General features: G+C 36.3%; 2 protein-coding genes across 9 annotated transcripts in view; one reads left to right on the top strand and one right to left on the bottom strand.

Annotated features, from left to right (window-relative positions):
* The window catches only part of ASB5 (ankyrin repeat and SOCS box containing 5), a 34677-nt gene that overhangs the window by 960 nt on the left and 16248 nt on the right, over positions 1-17469 (top strand). The window contains exons 2-5 of one of the 6 annotated variants that reach the window (XM_015276528.4): positions 621-703; positions 6775-6868; positions 8084-8204; positions 9010-9302. In XM_015276528.4, coding sequence (XP_015132014.1) covers positions 9107-9302 — 196 coding nt within the window. In that variant the 5' untranslated portion in view covers positions 621-703; positions 6775-6868; positions 8084-8204; positions 9010-9106. Of the gene's footprint in view, positions 1-620; positions 734-6774; positions 6869-8083; positions 8205-9009; positions 9303-14233; positions 16321-17469 lie in introns of those variants that run through there. The other 5 variants (XM_015276532.4, XM_015276529.4, XM_025149847.3 and 2 more) reach the window with 5 other exon arrangements.
* The window catches only part of WDR17 (WD repeat domain 17), an 82708-nt gene continuing 71481 nt past the window's right edge, over positions 6243-17469 (bottom strand). For all 3 annotated transcript variants that reach the window (XM_040700192.2, XM_040700193.2, XM_046940687.1), the window contains one exon: positions 6243-6464. The gene's annotated coding sequence lies outside the window, so the exon portion shown is untranslated. The remainder of the gene's footprint in view (positions 6465-17469) is intronic.

The raw sequence follows: 17469 nt of genomic DNA, 5'->3' as shown, positions 1-17469 counted from the left end.
TGGTTCGTTCGCCATCATTGCAGACCCCTCCTCAGGGCCCATTCCTGCCCCATGGACCCGGGGCGTTGCGAGTCGCAGGAGAGGGACAGTGTATACCGTTTTCTCTTCATATCCTTCTAAAACATTGTACAATAAGCCTGAGTGATAAATGCTTTTGTTTTTATAGAGTCTGTCCAATGGTATTGGCGTGTTTAACTGTGTTATGTATGCTAGGCCTGATTAATACCAATTCCTCAGGGTGGACAACAGGTGTCAGCAGTGGTTCAGTTATATTTAACTTCCCAACGTGACTATTCCAGAGTAATGAATGCTAGGAGTTGGCACAGGAGCTAACATGCAGGGGTCTGAAAAAGTAGAAGGCCTCATGACACGTGAAGGGATGGTGGGAAGAAGGAACAAACTGTCAGGCCATTCTGAAATGGGAATATTGAAGTGCTGTTTCTTTCCTTCCCCTGTAACTCAGTCAGGTCTGAGATTCAAGGAAGAAAACAGATCTTTCCAGATGAAGGTAGGGAAGAGAAGAAGATTAGGATAGTACTAATTCTCTGTTCATACACAGCTTAAATACAGTGATCGACAGATTTGTACTAATGTATTAATCATGTGCTCTTCTTGTGTAGTATCAGCACTTCAGCAGGATTGATCCCAGTGAGCAGCTCATGCTGATGGTGGTCTTCTGAGAGAGAACAGCTTCGAACTTTGGGTGAGATGATCTACTTCGATGCTCAGCTTTGTGAGTTGTTCCTTTAAGTATCTGTATAAACAATGTGGCAAGTGTTGATATTGAACATCAACAAAGATTGCAGTAAGTACTTTTTCTGCTGAAGTCAGGATGGTTCTAATGCACTGTGCTTTGGGTGTGCTTAGGTAGATCTTTCACACTGACTGACAATTTTGGGTGTATGCTTTGCAAACTCCAAGTGAAGAGGGAGAGCTCACTTTGCTTCAGCTCGGGTAGTAGAACCTTCAGATTCTTCAGTTCTTAAGTTTCTAATCGGTCATACAAATGAAAGCTTAAGTGTCTATGGCATCTTTGGCACCTAGGCAGTTAAATGAAAGCTTTATAGATAATTTATTTTGGTTTAAGGCCATGCATATGCTTCCTAAATTTTACCATAGATGTCTAAATCCTTTATTAAATTTTTCTCCTGTTGATTCTTGAAGTGGTAGCTCTTCAACAGGCAACAGGAACACACAGAGGCAATTGGATATGCAGATGAAAATTAAAATACATTTTGTCAAATATTACAGTAAATGTGGCCACGAGCTGCTTGGGTAATCTTTGTCACTGTTGCAACAGCCCCCTTTCAGTTAGCACTTCTGGCTTGGCCAGTTTTACAACTGGTGTGGGCAGACCCACAGACCCACACCCACAGTGGCCAAAAGTAGTTGTGTTTCTGGACTTCTTCAAAGAGTTTTTGTTTCTAACCTTCTTTTCACGTCCATTTTTCTCATTATGGACTCACAAATTATGGAGAATACTATGGTAGCTAAACATAAACTTTCACTTGCATCTATATTCCCGTTCCTAATGCTTCAGCAAGAAAATGTCAGGGAACTTAAAATGAGTGAGCTTGATGCTTTATTGAACAGTGTTTCATTGAACTGCGTAAGTATGTTGTATCGGAGATCAGACCAGATAGACTCAGCTCCAAAACCAGCTGTTTGTTTTGGCACCCAGGGTAGCTCATTTATGGCTCTTAGCAGACCTGCTATCACCCATTCTATGACATAAAAAGCCATGTAAGATAAAGTCCTCTCATGCGTCACTGTTTTAGCTGAAGCTTTCCCTGTGCAGTGTGCTTTGCATTCTGTGGTGTGAAGCATGTGTGCTACTGATCCACCTCACCCTACTTTTACCTCATTCTCTAAGTCATTCACAAGGTCTTCATCACAAAGTATTTTTACATCTCTTGTAAAAGCACCTAGTGGAGACTGTCATGCCTCAGCTTGAGGAAAAGAATGTTTTGCCAGCTCTGTCATGATGATATCATTTAACTGATACCAATTTTAGTAGATGGAAAAACCTTTCTGATATCATCACTAGCCACGAGAGTCAGGGTATAGTGACTCCTGGATATCTGCTTGCTGTATAATCTTTTTACTCTCAGCACTTCCAAGTCATGAAATTGTCTTAGCAGTTTCATTATATTAAGACAGGCACCAGAAATATGCTTTAGACACACACACACACAAAGAGAGATAAATTAAGCCACTTCTACTTGGTATAGAATAAATCCTGGCCAAATAAATAAATAAATAAATAAATAAAAATGAAGAAAGAGTATAAAGATAAAAGAAAGAGATGATTTCACTCCTTTTAGAAGAAATTTATAATAAAGAATCAGTTAAAAGGTTAAAGCAAAATTAAAAGATAGGCCGTAAGATAGAAAAAAAACCTAGTAATTATGAAAGGATTTCAAATTGGTGACAAGAAACATTCATAACTCAATTCACAAACTATTTCAGTCAAGTTTTTGACTTTTGAATAATCAACACTTATTATCTTGACGACATAATATGAAGCACTTACACATAAATAAATAAATAATAATTTTCTACAGATCTGAGATAGCTTATTAACTCCAGGGAATATTAATTCATACAGCTGAGGTTTGTATAGTGTAACCTATAGCAGAGGGGCCTTAGTTACAGGTGCAAATACAGTCATTTGAAAACTGTCCTCTGAAACAAAATTTCCATTGGTCCTATTTTTCAGATATATATTAACTCTTATTTGTGATGAAAAATAAATCTTCATATCATGGGTCTTCTGGAATTTGAATGTTGCTGGCTTGTTTATTTATTTTTAGAGATAGCTATTTAATATGTCATTGTGCTGTTAGTACAGAAAAGATTGACTGTAAAAACTGCAAAATACCAGACTAAATTATGTGAATTCAGATTACTGAGCTGTCTACTAGAGAAACAGCAAAGTTAGTTCTGTCAAGGCAGCTCAAATATCAAAAGTGTATTAAAGCATATGAGCTGTAGTACCACATACTTTTGGAAGAAGGTGAAATAGTTGCGGAAGAAGCAAGCTGTGAAGTTATATAGATGTTTTTTTGGGACCCAACAAAGATACTGTGAATAAGGGAATGATGTACAAAATGAGGAGACTCTTCAAAGGTTAATCAATACAGCTATATCACTAAATCCAGCTGTCAAAAATTACAGCTGAACTTCTTTATTAATAGGCAGTTTGTACATGAGTTTGACATTATTGTTCACTACTCTTCAACGGGAGATTGCTATCTCTGTAGCAGAATGGGTGATAAAGTGTGCAAGTGTAATAAGGTGTTCAGTGTAATGTCCAGTAGGTTAGTTTACTGAGAAGTTAAAATTAAATTGCCAGATTTTGAACTGAAGTGGCTAAATGCCAATATACATTCCTTCCTGCTAATTTCCAGGAAGGGAGAGAGAGGGGCAAGAACTTAGAGTGGAGGAATGGAATGAGCAGCTGGAAATGCTAACTTTTAAAATTTCTACAGGGCAAGACTTTTATCTGTCAACAGTCTGTGTGTGTCTGCTGTCTGACATGTTTCTGGTTTTAGTAATGTCTCCAAGTAGATACATGACTTCTATTGGAATCTTCTGCTGTAGTACCCTTAATAATTCAGTTGTCCAAATGGACTGAAATAAATATGGTAGGACAAATGTGAAACATTTCTTAGCAGAATTCAGATTGAATTTATTTGTAAGCAGGTCAGTTATACATGCTTCACTTCCGTAGTGTAGGTATCAGCTTTACTGTCAGTGAGTAGATGGAGTGATTAAGCAGATCAAACGTGCTCATAGGATAATTATAGAATTACAGATTATCCTGAGTTGGAATGGACCCACGGGGATAATGGAGTCCAATCCCTGGCTCCACACAGCACCACCCAAAATTCAAACCCTATGTCTGAGTGCATTGTCCAAATGCTCCTTAAACTCTGGCTGCTCAGCGCTGTGCCCACTGCCCTCAGGGGCCTGTTCCATGCCGTCACCATGTAGAAGAACATTTTTCTGACACACAACCTGATCCTTCAGAGTTCCTTTCCATTCCCTTGGGTCCTGTCACTGTCATCAGAGAGCAGAGACCAGCAACTGCCCCTTTGCTCACCTCGTGAAGAAGCCATAGGCTACCATGATGCTTCCCCTCTGTCTTCTCTTTGGGCTGATCAAGCCAAGGGACCTTAACTATCTCTCATGTGTCTTGCCCTATAGGTCCAACAGCATCTTTGTAGCTGTCCTTTGGACAGTCTCTAATAGTTTCATTTTCTCCTTATATTGTGGTGCCCAAAATAACTTTGCTGATAGCAGAGATTGTTTGATATTAGACTTATAGTTGGAGTGGAATCTATCACCATTGTGACAAGCAGCTCTACACGGGTGTGTAACAAAATGATATGGCTTTAAAATTTCTGTGTATTCTTTCAAAGGATTGAGAGAGTTAGAAAACTGGAATTTCATAATCATTTACATATCTGAATTACTTCTTGTGGTTTTAAATATGTTATGCGAAGAGCATCTGGAATGTCAAAAGGTACTGATTGATGTTTAAATCCTGGGACGGTAATTCCATCCTCTGTAAATCCAGGTCTGCATGTCTGTATGTCAGAACTATTTTCCGAAGACCAAACACCAGAATAAAATCAATTTAAATTCATTAAAGTTTAGCAATAGATTAAATAAAATTTTCATGATGTTACAAATGCAAAGTTGTATCATTCCTGTGGTTCAATACTGGAAGAGACTGATCTATATAGAATTTAAATTCTATCGGAGCTCTGACTTTTAATACAGTCGGAGGAGTAAAAATATGCACCAGAAGGCATGGATTTGGAGTTTCTTGAGCAATTCAAGAACTGGTCAAAATAATGTTCCGTAGCAAAATATAGAGAGAAACTGGATAGCTAACAAAACTGAAGGCAAGTCTTGGTGCATCAAAGCTTTTTAAATGAACTGTCTTTCATAGTCTTATGAGAGGGGGAATGGTGTCTAAATACAAAGCCCTGGAGTGGAATGAATGTCAGAAATCAGAGCATGTCTGCTGAGAGAAGGAGGGGAGTATGTTTTATGGTGCTTATTTTGATTTCCTCTCATGCATAAAATGTCATTGCATTGCATTATTTGGGCAAGAAAGAGACTAGCAGAAACTACTGTAACAGTAAAATTCTTAAAGAAGTGTAACTTTGGCTATCAGTTACAACATTGCACTGCATTGTTTGCGTAGATTCTTGATAGACTTGACCTTAAGGCTTTTGAGGATGAAAACAAGATGTGAAAAAAGATGTAGGCCTTTAACTTGTTTATTTTACATTATTTGTTTATTGTTGCATTTGCTTCAGTTGGCAACACAATTCTTAGATTTTTGTTTGGAGCATCAAGCTTTGTCAGAAGTCGAATAAATTTGTAGAATTTTTAGGATAGCCAACAGGTAGCAGCGAAAAAGCAGGACCAAAGGTTTTGTTCTTCCACTTTTTTTTTCATTCCTCCAAAACAGTAGCACTACATCTGTACCATCTCTTCCTATTTTACAAAGACGAGTGGTGTCTGGGTTGTTCTGCTCGGCTTGAGTTCCTGTTTGGACCCAGCAGCTGTTTCATGCCCTCCAATTTCTGAACTCCTAACTATCAGAGGAACATGGTTTGCTTGTTTTCCTGTGCTTAAGCTGCAAGATGTCACTTATTAAGGATACAGCTCAAAAGGACATTTAGTGTTTTTAAGTTTTATTGATTGTGTGTATTGTCTGTTGTGGCGTGGTAAACCCTTTAAATATTAGAGTAATTTTACATGCTGTCCCTTTTGGAACCATTAGATGAATTATCATTCAGTATTTCATTTTATTAATGTTATTCAAATTTTGCATTAAAAGAAAAATTATGTCCCTAATTAGTTTTTACTATTCACCTATTGTTTTCACTCTGAGTGTTATGTTTACAGCAATGAAGTCATCTGCAGAATACTGCTACTGAGTGGTCCTATTAAGCCCATTTTTGAAGTGACAGAGTGAGGCAGAAACTAATTTCTTTCTCAAATGTCAAAATTATTGAGGAAATCAGAATGTGCAGATTGAGTCCATGCTGTTTTAAGTGCTTTCATATTTTTATAGTGTTGCATATCTCTCTTTGGAAGCTATCACTGTTCTGCACTGCTGCAGATCAGACTCCAGTTGCTTCACATTGCCGTGCATTACAAAATTTGGAACATTTACCATTGCCATTTTTTTTTAATGTTCAGACACACTGACAGTCACATCAATTGTCAATTCCTTTTTTTATTTACTTAGACTTATACTTTCTGATTTCAGTTCCAACATCTGTAGCTTTTCTTTTCTATTTTCCCAGTCTTGCTCTCGATTATTTTGTGTTCAAGTCTCATTCTTCACATTGTTGATTCTTCCAAAATACCATATGAGCATTAACATTTAAACCATCATTCTGTTTTCAGGTCTGTTTTCACGTGAGAGAGCTATAGGGCTAGAAAGAAAAAGTAGAAATATTACTAGGAGAGTAATTTTGCCAGCTTCTTCCTATGTGTGAACTGAGATTCTCAAAACTCATAATTCATTTCTTTAGCATACTGTTTATAGCCATGGAGAGAAAATTAGAAGAGTAGAGAAGACAAGCTTTGATAGAGGAATAATCCTGCTTTTTCTTTTCCTTTTTGCTGTTTCTAAATGCAGATTTACAGGTCAATGAGAATTTTTTGAGAAATCACTTATAAATATTACATGCATCTATAACCTTATTTTTCTAAAGTTACTGATTATTTTTTTGCTCTTTACAGAAAAATTCAACCTGAAGAAGACACCTAACAACTGAGAAATTTCTCTGTTCAGTGATTTATCTACTGCAGTTAAAAGAAGCATGAAAACAGTATTGTAAGTGGATGATTAACTCTGAATGCTGCTGTTAACTCTGTTATTTATAGTAATTGCTATTTGGATTTTTGCCTCTACAAAGAAAGGCTCTTCTCTTTTGTTATTTAACAGAACATGGGAGAGGTCCAGATGAGAAAGAACACGTATTAGATTAAACACTATGCAGTCAGGTTAAAAAAAAAGAAAGAAAGGAAGGGGGATAATTGATTCTTCCTTATTCTGCATGGCAAATTTGCAAAAAAAAGGTATTTCAGGTGGTTTGGGAATTGTGAGAAATATGGAAGAAGTAGGAATATGGAAGACAAATGAAATTCGTATGCTAAATATGTTATTAAGGGAAATATCATTTCTGCTAATGCTTAAAACGGAAATTGGCAGTGCTTACTCAGAACATAATGCCTATTTATCCTTATGGAAAACATGACACCTCAATTCAGTGTCAGATAACAATGTGCCAAATATAAAAAAGGATTTTCATTTGGCATTTTAAGTACTCACTTCTACTTCTAACTATGGTACAAGGAGAGCAGTTCCTATTCTAGCTGGATGAGAAAATGTCTATAAACAAAATTTAGGAGAAAATTGATACTTTTTTCTTTTCACAGACAAATACAGTTTTTCCACTGTAATCTACTTTGTTACTGCCTTTTGTAGTTACTGTTTTCTACTCAGTTGGTTCTTTTCCCCCAAGAATAACGACTGAATGTCTGCTTCTCTCGAGATAAGCACAATTTAGATCCTGTCTGTTAATAAATCATGATTTTTTTTTTCTAAGCATATTTTCTTTTATTTATCATTGTCTTATCTTCATTTATAAATGTTTATTTGAGTGTAATTTTCAGAACATATTAGTTCTTACTATAATAAATCACTCCTGGAGCCAGGTGATAAGAGGGTTTTTATTTTGCCACTTTTTCTTTATAAATATGTTTTTGTATCATATCTGCTATGCTATTCATTGAAGTCAGGGGGATCTTTGGATGCAGTGACATTTGGATCATACACATGGACAGTTGCCAACATTCTAAAATGTTTTGTTTGGACAACCATACATGAGAATCCAGAGAAGAAGAGAAAGGGTGTTTTAGTTTAAGATTACTATGGGTAGAATGTTTAAAATTATAAGTAAATATACTATTTCTTTTTTAATTAAAATGAAGTGTAATGGAATTAGAACAGGATCCTAACTTATGCTGCCACAATCCTTTATTTTAGGGAGAGAGCTTACTGAGGAATCTAGTTCTGTCCTGTGGCTCTTCAGTTTGTGTCACATTGTGACACCAGCACTTACTCATTACTCACTAGTGGAACAATTTGTGTGCAACTTCTGATAACTGTGAGTAATAAGCTTCTGGTATATAAGCTAATTAACTCATAAAGAATCTGAGGAACTTCGAGTCCCTTCTCTAAAACTGGCCAAGAAATAAAGCCTGTTACGTCATTGGTTTAAAATAATACAAAACTGCAGAATGAAATGTGTATCACAGGCATTAAAAATGTTCCATGCCATATATTTAATGGTGCCTTTATGGGTTAATTCTACATGTATTGTGATCATATTTATAAAAATATATTGGTGTTGGATTCCAATCATCTGCTCCGAATGCCATTTTTGTATAATGCTAAAAGGCATGTATACTAGCTATTTTCACCCAGCCTGAACAAAGTAACAAGAGGTGGTCTATTTTAAATCTATGTTTCTTTATTAGAGTATATTTCAAATATTTCAGGATGTGGTTCTGTTTTTGTATGAAAGATACTGACTTAAAATGAATATATGTAAAAGAGCAGTTGTACTTAAGCAGGATAACTTACTTTAGTGAGAACTGATTTATTTACCTGAGTTAGTGTTTTAGAATGTGAAACTGTAGTTTAAAATAGTATTGTTTGGCAGAGTCTTATAAAACGTGTATAAATAGGATAAATAAACAAATTAGAAATGCATAATTTGGAATGAAACATTCCTTATAGGAGGAACAAGTACAATCCAGGATCTTGGAACCTCTCTCTGTTATATTCTGACCCACTTGCTATTGCCAGGCTAGCAGGAGTGGTAGTGAACTCAATACTATGTACAGTATAAATAATCCTCATATTTTGAGCAGCAAGCATCATGACCAGCTGATATTTTCTTTCCTCAGGACCAGTTGTTCCCAAGAGTGCGTGGCTGAAGCCATATGATCTTATCAACACATTTGAGAGCCCTACCCAAACACCGAGAGAGATTTTCGTGCAGCAATGACTGTCATAGAAGAAAGTCGCCCTTTTGCCCAGCAGCTATCCAATGTCTATTTTACTATACTTTCTCTTTTTTGTTTTAAACTCTTTGTGAAGATCAGCCTTGCTATACTTAGTCATTTCTACATTGTAAAAGGGAACCGTAAAGAAGCAGCAAGGATAGCTGCTGAATTTTATGGAGTTCCACAAGGACAAGGTATATTTATATTTACTATCTAATCACTACTGTTTGGGTTTTTTGTTGCTGTGTGTTTTTTGTTTTTATTTTCATTTTTTCAGGCAATTGCTCATCTGCAGGAGATTTTTCTTTAGTTCTCTGTTATTTTTAACAAAAATCTGGAGCAGCATTGTTAAGATTTTTTTTAAGCAAATTATTGTTAGTAATAGTTTTTACAGGAAAACGTTATGTTCAGAATGATACTGAAGTATTATAGTCAGTGTCTTGTTAAGAGAAAGGCCTATGCCTAAGATGGCTGTACACTTTTTTTTTATTCCTAATTGCTTTAAAAATTGATCCCTCTTTAGCCATATGTGGGTGAAATTTTCCACATTTGTATGTTATTATTTTGCAGTACTCCAGTGAAACTAATCCATATATTAATGAGGATTATTTCTTGATTAGGGGTTTCCTGTTATTTATTTGAGATTATATAGCCCTTCTGCTTCCTTTGAATTTGCATCTTGGCAGGTATCAGGAAGCTATACGTTTGTCAAGTTGAGCTTTTGGATGTCTGTGTGACCCCCCCCACATTTTGCTGGGTTGAAAGCTCTTGTAAAATTATTTTTTCTGTTTGCTCATGCAGAATTTTGGCAGAGCTGTGTATTGCTGTTTCCATAAGCTCATCTCTGCTGAGCCAATGCCATTTTCATTTAATTCTTCTTCTGGGTCACAGAACACACAAAACTCTTTTCTTGATTATGCTACCCTATTGCACAACTGAGCCATGCTTTTTCTCAATATAGGGTCCTTGCTGCCTTGCTTGTGTCTTGTGGTTCCTTATGTTCTGAGATGATAGAAACTTTAAGTTAGACAATGTAACAGGAAGGGTTGTCTCATCTCTCTTAGCACATTCACCACTCATCTCTGGATACCATAAAAAACAAGAAATAACCTGAGTTAAATGCAAAGTGGGAAACAGTAGAAATATGCCAGAAACAGCTGCAGATCTGAAGATGTTTTCATTCTTCTATACTGGGACAAAGCGGATATCAGCTTATGTTGCAGGTTTACTTGAGGTGGATTTATATTGTGTCTTCTCTGCATGATTTAGAAAATTCTGGCTCGTGGCTTTTACATCTGAGTACGTTAATCAGAACATTTGAACTATTGCATTACCGTGCATGTGTGCTTTTGTGTTAATAATTGTATAGATGTATGTGTGGGTGTATGCATGTACACGTATTCACTAGAGTGGGATGGCAAGGAATGCCCATCTGTCCCACTGGCAGAAACACTCAGAGGGAACGTGTTAGTCTTTGAAATTGGGAAGAACTTCTTGTTAGAAACTTAAGGCTCACTGTAAGGCGGATCAGTCTGGGAAGACTGACAGAAAATCTGAGTAAGGAAGGAGAAGGACTGGGAGAAAAGTAGAGGGAAAAGAATAAAATGCATCAAGTTGGAAGGCATTTGGTCTTCCCTTATCTTGCAGTCTGCACCTTTGCTTGTGTCTGTAGAAGGGGTCATGATACTGCCTCAGTTCACAGCGTGCTGTGGCACTGGGTTTGTTTATGTTTGTGAAGTACAGTTTGGAGATCCCTCAGTAGAGGCTGTACAGTACCATGTAACAAAAAACCTTCTCAAACGTTTAGGAGATGTTCAATAAGTTATGTGAAGCCACAACTTCTATTAAATGATAAAATTAAATATTGGATATCCACTTAATTAGTAATCCTGTTAATTGTTTTTATTAAGCACTCAGAGAAGCCCCAGCAGGAAACCTTCCCACAAAACAACCACAAAAAAAAAAAAAGCCTATCATTGCCTAATTGAAGTTTATAGTATCTTAAAATTAACTCTCATTAGAGGAAATATTAGTTTTCATTTTCTAGTTTTAACTTGATGACATTATTCTTAAAATCCTGTTAGTGCTGGTATTTTCAGTTTCCTTGTTATACTATAGAATCACTTTTTGCTATTAAAATGATTTGGCTACAGTAGAGTGCTATAGTATTGAAGAAGGAAAGATCCTTTGAAAATGCGTTGGTAGCCACAGGCATTATTGAAGTTTTACCAACCTGAATTCTTGAACTAAAATAAACCTGTCTTTTTTCAAAGCCTGTGTAACTGAGGACATTTTATGTACCGTGTGGTTGTACTTGATGGAACTCCTTTTATCCTACTGAAGGTGTATAGGTCAGTACAGGATTTGAGGCCTATGTAGTCTTGTTGCTACACAGAAGTAGTGAAACAGATTATACTTTCTTCCTTAATAATTCAGAAATATTTTCTCTCTAGTTTGGATAGTCACCAGACTACTGTGTTAAATTTGTCCTTTAAATCTCAGTGCCCATAGTTAATCAGTAATGTGTATTAAATCAGAATTATAATGTATAAGAATTAAATCAGTGTTCAGCATTAGGTAAGTACAGAAATGTGCTTATAAAATCTCTACTGATTATAAGTCAAATAATTTGTTTATAAAGACGAAGTCTGAATAACACTTGTGTAGAGCTAAAAGGCACTTTGAGAGGTAATTTGGACTCTCTAGTACCAAATATACATGGAATGTCTGTCAAGTGTTTGTCTAACCTGTTTCTAAAATGCTCAGTAATAGTGATTTCTACAGTATCTTCATGCAACCAGTGCTGATTTTTACTGTTCTCCTCAGTAGAATGCTTCCCACTCATCCAAAGATCTACCTAAATGTTTATTTCCGTGAATCAAATATATACAATGTAATTAAAGTATTTAGGAATTTTTCTCCAAGTAGGAAGAGCGATCAGTTTAAGGACTATTAGCATGCGTCTTCCCACCTCTGTACTTTTCTGGAGTAAAGAGGACAGGATTTAACTCTGTGCTTCTAATGTTTGTTTTCTAGGCCTGGAATTACCGTGGTTGGACTTGTGCTAGTTCAAATACAGTTCACAGACATTTTTATTGATGTATGGTTTCCCATATTAAATAGAGTGCTCCAGCTGAGACTTTATTAGTGCAACCAGTGAAAATATCAGTTGCATAAATGTGGGACAGTTATGTCATGTGCCATATGTATGATATGCATTACGTATGTATTACTTCCTGGAGTGAAGCTTCTTTTTTTTTTTAGTTAAGTAGTTTTTTTTTTTTCCTCAACAGTATGGTATTATGGATTTAGTCTGTAGCCAACTATAAACCTGATGATATAACAGTGTCATATGCATTTGCTTTTTCCTTTATACTTGCCTTTAGCTAACTTCATGCAGACATTTTCTCCATTGCACTCAAATCTATTTTGAACTGTTTCCCTCTGGGCAGTTGGAGCACCTGCAGTTCAGTGTCATATACTGATTTCAGAAAAAAAACAAATGCAATGTTCTATCATGCACAGTATTAAAACACTGAATAGCACCAAATGCAGGAGATAACTCTGCTGTCTTTTGTATTTGTTTAAAGTGCATTAAAGACTGTCTTAATAAGCTATCCATTTTTTTTTTCAGTGAAGTTGTAGCATTACTACCATAAAATAATTAAATGAAAAAGGAATCCATTCTATTGTAAAGGTTTCATTTACTGGATCACTTTTAACTTTGGCACTGATCTTGTAAACACTTACTCATATACACACACTTGCCCCATTGAATTGAAAGGGACTGATTTGTTATTCAGAAGTAAGTGCTTTGCAGTCAGGGTCTTACAGCCAAGTTATAAATAATTATGATACCTAGCTTTTCTTTTTTATTGTGTTGAAGTGAAGATGTATTTATTCATTATTCTACAAAAATCATTACAGTTGACACATTATTATTTTATGGAGGAAGTCATAGCACATACGTATTTATTCACTCCTAAAGTTCTGTACCCTATAAACTGACCTACACAAATGAACTGACTTGCAGATTAATTTGGGGTATAATTAGCTTCTTAATAGGCTATCTGCAGTGACAGTGACCTGCACAGTAAGATTAGTTCTCTTCCTGTATTTCCAGACCTGTGGAGAGTTAATAACTCAATCTGCAGCTGCTGCTTGATAGAAACTGAAATATCAAAAGCAACCCTTAGCCTATTTCTACTATTCCAACCAGCTGTCCATAGCATGAAAGTACGTATAGAAGAGCTGAGTTGAAGATTCAGCTGATATTTGTATTTCCTATGCATTAAGATGAGGTAGGAGGTCGATACTAGAGATAATTTAATAGAAGTTGGAGTTACAGTTCCCATAAATGCATATTGGGCAAAATATTTTATCAAAATTAAAACTGACACTCAGGAACTATCAGAATGCTTGTAACTGTAAGAAAAAAGTGTTGCAGAGGAACTTTCTTTTGAAAGAATCATTTGGTAGAAGTTAATATATATAGCAAACAACTAGTCATGCACTTACACAGATATGTGGGGTCTGTACAGAAGCTACTTTTGACAACATGAAATGTTTCATTTTTAATATTCTAATTTTAACTATGTCAAACTTTGCAAAAATCTTCATAGAATATCACCTTATGCATAACTGAAAATTAAGTACACTGGGTGAGTTGAGTTAATCTTTTAAGGTCCCTTCCATCCTAAGCCATTCTCTGATTCTCTGATTTTTTATTTTTTATTTTTTTGCAGAAATGGAGATCATAGAATCATAGAATGGTTTGTGTTGGAAGGGACTTTTAAGATCATTTAGTTCCAACCCCCCTGCCTATTTTTTAGGACATCTTTATACTTGAATGAACATAGCAACCTGTCTTTGCTTTATCTACCTTAGCCATGCATGGTAGAAATGACCAGTAGAAATCACCAGTTATTCTTAGTTACCCTAAATGAAGCCATTCATGGCTCACGAGTGCATGCTGCTTAAGACTGGAGCCTCCCATCTTTTGGTATTATGAGACTGGCAAATGTTCTAGGTCTTCCATTCCCCATTCTTTCTTGTACACTGATTACTGCTTGGGCAGACTCAAGAAACCAGGTTCACTGAACACAACTAAAAAGTTGGAAATAATGCTGTGTTACACTGTGAAAGAAAGCTTGAGTACATTTTTAAGTGCAGTGAGTGATTACAGAAGACTTTTCCTATTATTCTGATCTAACAAGTTGCAATTGATAATGTCACTCAGCAACAGTTGTTAGGTAGGGAAGAAAGGCATGAGGCATTTTCTCAACTTGCATTCCACAGAGATCACAGTTCTATTAATAAAAGCCATATAAGACCTCTACTTGCTTCCTGGATACAATAGAGATTCATTTAGTAATGATAGGAATACTGTATGGCATACCTATTCGCCATACCACTCAGTGTAAGGCGCCACATTTAGTATTTGTTTTTCATATGCAGCACGTAAGCTAATGGTGTAAAAATGCTTAAGATAGTGTGAACGTTCTTTTTGAAAAGTTCAGAAGGGAGTTTTTAATGATGGAGCTTGTCACTCCCTCTTACATGTTGAATAACTTTGCCTTATATGAAAAATATCTGCTAAGGAAGAGCCATACTTAAAAATCCATCTCAAGATTCTAGACATTTGCAAAGAATGGAGCAAATCACACTGAGTATCAACAGGATACCAGAACTGTTCTCCCCTGAAGAACCTAAAGGGCATTTTGGTGAGGGCTACATGATGCAATTAGACTGGCATGGAAATTCATGAAGCCAAAGTCCTGACCTATCTGCAGCAGCAAAAACCAAGCACATCTCTTGTAGAGCACTGACTCTTCCCTCACCTTAAAGAAAATCTCTGAGGCTTACAGAAACTTCCAGTGTAGGTATCTGCTGGCGACTGTTTGCATGTTTGCTTTCCTGACAGGAACTGAGATATCTTATTGTATAGATTCCTTTTTATTATTGTACACTGAGACCTCCTGAGAGGACCACAGGTTCTATATTATGACCAATATCATTCATGTGTGCTGTCTCAATATGTGTCTTTTCTGAAGGTGGACACATTAAGTTGTCACAAACATTGATGCTATTCTCATGTTTGATTTGTGTACTCTGATTTAACTCATGGAAATTGCCTTCATCAGTTTATTTATTTTTTCAGTGGAATGAATAACAAGCATTCAAACCACAAACAGTACAAACAAAACATTGTGAACATTGATGTAGCTTACTTAAAACCTGAGTTTTAAAAGTGCATAAGAATAAGACCAGAAGATAATCCTGGAGTAAAGAAAGCATAGAGCAGCCTATCTGCAATCCTTACAGACAACTGTTTAAAAAGTAAAAATAAAAAGTCATTAGGAAGCCCCAGTAATAGATTGAGGCAGACCTACATGTACCTCTTGCAGTCGTCATTTATGCACCTGTGGGGCATATGGTACCAGGGGAATACCAAAATAGCATAGCTCCCTGAAGGTGATGTTCCTTCCCTTGCCAACAGACTTGCTATAGCCAGTGTTCTGCTATTCACACTCTTCTCTTGTAGGAGATGTTCTCAAACATTTGCAATGCAAGCAAACAGCGAGTGAACTTCTGCCAGGGTTTGATGATGATGGCTTTAGGGGAATGCATTACGTGCCTAAGTGCTGAGCTTTATTTGTGATTGCAGCAATGCTGCCTGGCTGGTCATAAATCCATTATGGCATGCTCCATCTGTTGCACTGGTGGTTGTTACTTTTTGCTATGTCTGGAGTCTTTCTGGCAATAGATCTGATCTCTTTCTTTATGGCTGTTGTTCTCTCATTGTACTTGGCTGAAGATTAACTCTGTGGTGATCTGTACCATTCCCATGTGGGCTGTTGGTCTCTTGGCCATGTCTCTTTGTGCACTCTGTCAATATCTGAAGCCCAGGCTTGTTTGGTATCTGATTTGGCTAGCTTAATCAGCACTGTTACTTTGATTTGTTTTAACTTGACCCATGTATTAGAAAATATTCTGAGTTATCACTGCCTGTCTGCATGAAGAGATCTGGCAGGTGCATGGGAAATCCACAAGGCAAGAAATGTAATAAATGGATCAGTGTTCCATGTTGGAACTCTATGATGATGGAGCATTTATAACATCACAATTGTAAGCCTTTTCTAAACCTTCCGTTATGCTTCCAGCATTCAGGCATGTAAGGCCTAACAAGTGGTAACAATCTCAGCAGAAGAGGTAGAACAAATAGTAGCTATCTATACACTGTTGCTATTTTAATAATAATAGCTTGAATTTCAAACTAAGAGATAGTGAAGATGCTGTGTAATGAGCAGGAGTCTGTAGTAGGACTTTTTGGTGTTTTTTTTTTTTTTTTTTAATAGTGTCATAGACAAGTAGCATTTCCTGCTTAAATAATTAATGACCATTTAAGTATTATCTATGTATATGAAGGCATTTGTCAAGATATGGGGTGGACAGAGGACTGTTTGATTATGCCTGGGTAATGCCTACATTTCTGCTTGACTGCTATTTATATCATTGAGTTGGCCACTAATTTGCAAGTACATGCAAGTAAAAAGAGTTTCAGTACAAAACAGTTTGTGAAGCTAGATGGTACATCAGTTGGCTAACTTGGTGAGGGTTGCGTACGCACACAATAATACTGATCTGGGCTGTTTGAAAGTAGTGCAGTTTTGTTCTATTTTCCTTAAGATAAATGAGTTTTATTGGAGTTTAGACTGTATTGCATTGAGCTTCATCATATGTTGAATTTTTTTTTCTTTTGGTTGTTATTTCCATTAAACACTTTTTGTTCATTTGTGCAGTTGCATCTCTGTGGCCTTAAGAACAGCCTTGAAAATAGAGTGAGTTCCCCATGGAAAGGAAGGAACAAAAATGTCTTTCATTTTCATTCCCAGTTGTTAGAACAATTGCCTCCGTAGACTACACTTTCTGTGACAGGATTTCTGGTGGATTTTGGAAATGATTAAGTGTCCTCTGTTAAAAAAAGTAAATCTGAAGAACAGAATCTGAGAACCGAGCCTGAGTAGTTTCAAATACTAATAGTGTTATTACCTAATGAGATAGAGAGGTACTGGTTTTTATTTTGAGGTTCATGTTACACCATGCATGGATGGCTGACTTGAGCAAGACCAGATGGCAATTCCATGTCACAGGTGGAAATGAAATAATGAATTCTTCATTCTTACTACACCTTTTTAACTGTATGTCCATTAGCATCTCAGTTATATTTTAATACATTTCTAGTACATTTATGATGATAATCTAGCTCTCACTTTAAAGAGAAAAACATTAATGGCTCAGCATTGTGGACTGGGAACCATTTTTATGTGCTTGATGGATTTGAATGGTGAATTCTAAGTC

This window comes from Gallus gallus, chromosome 4 (assembly GCF_016699485.2).
Source record: "Gallus gallus isolate bGalGal1 chromosome 4, bGalGal1.mat.broiler.GRCg7b, whole genome shotgun sequence".
In the NCBI taxonomy this organism is placed as follows: domain Eukaryota; kingdom Metazoa; phylum Chordata; class Aves; order Galliformes; family Phasianidae; genus Gallus; species Gallus gallus.
This window is presented reverse-complemented; position numbering and strand designations above follow the sequence as displayed.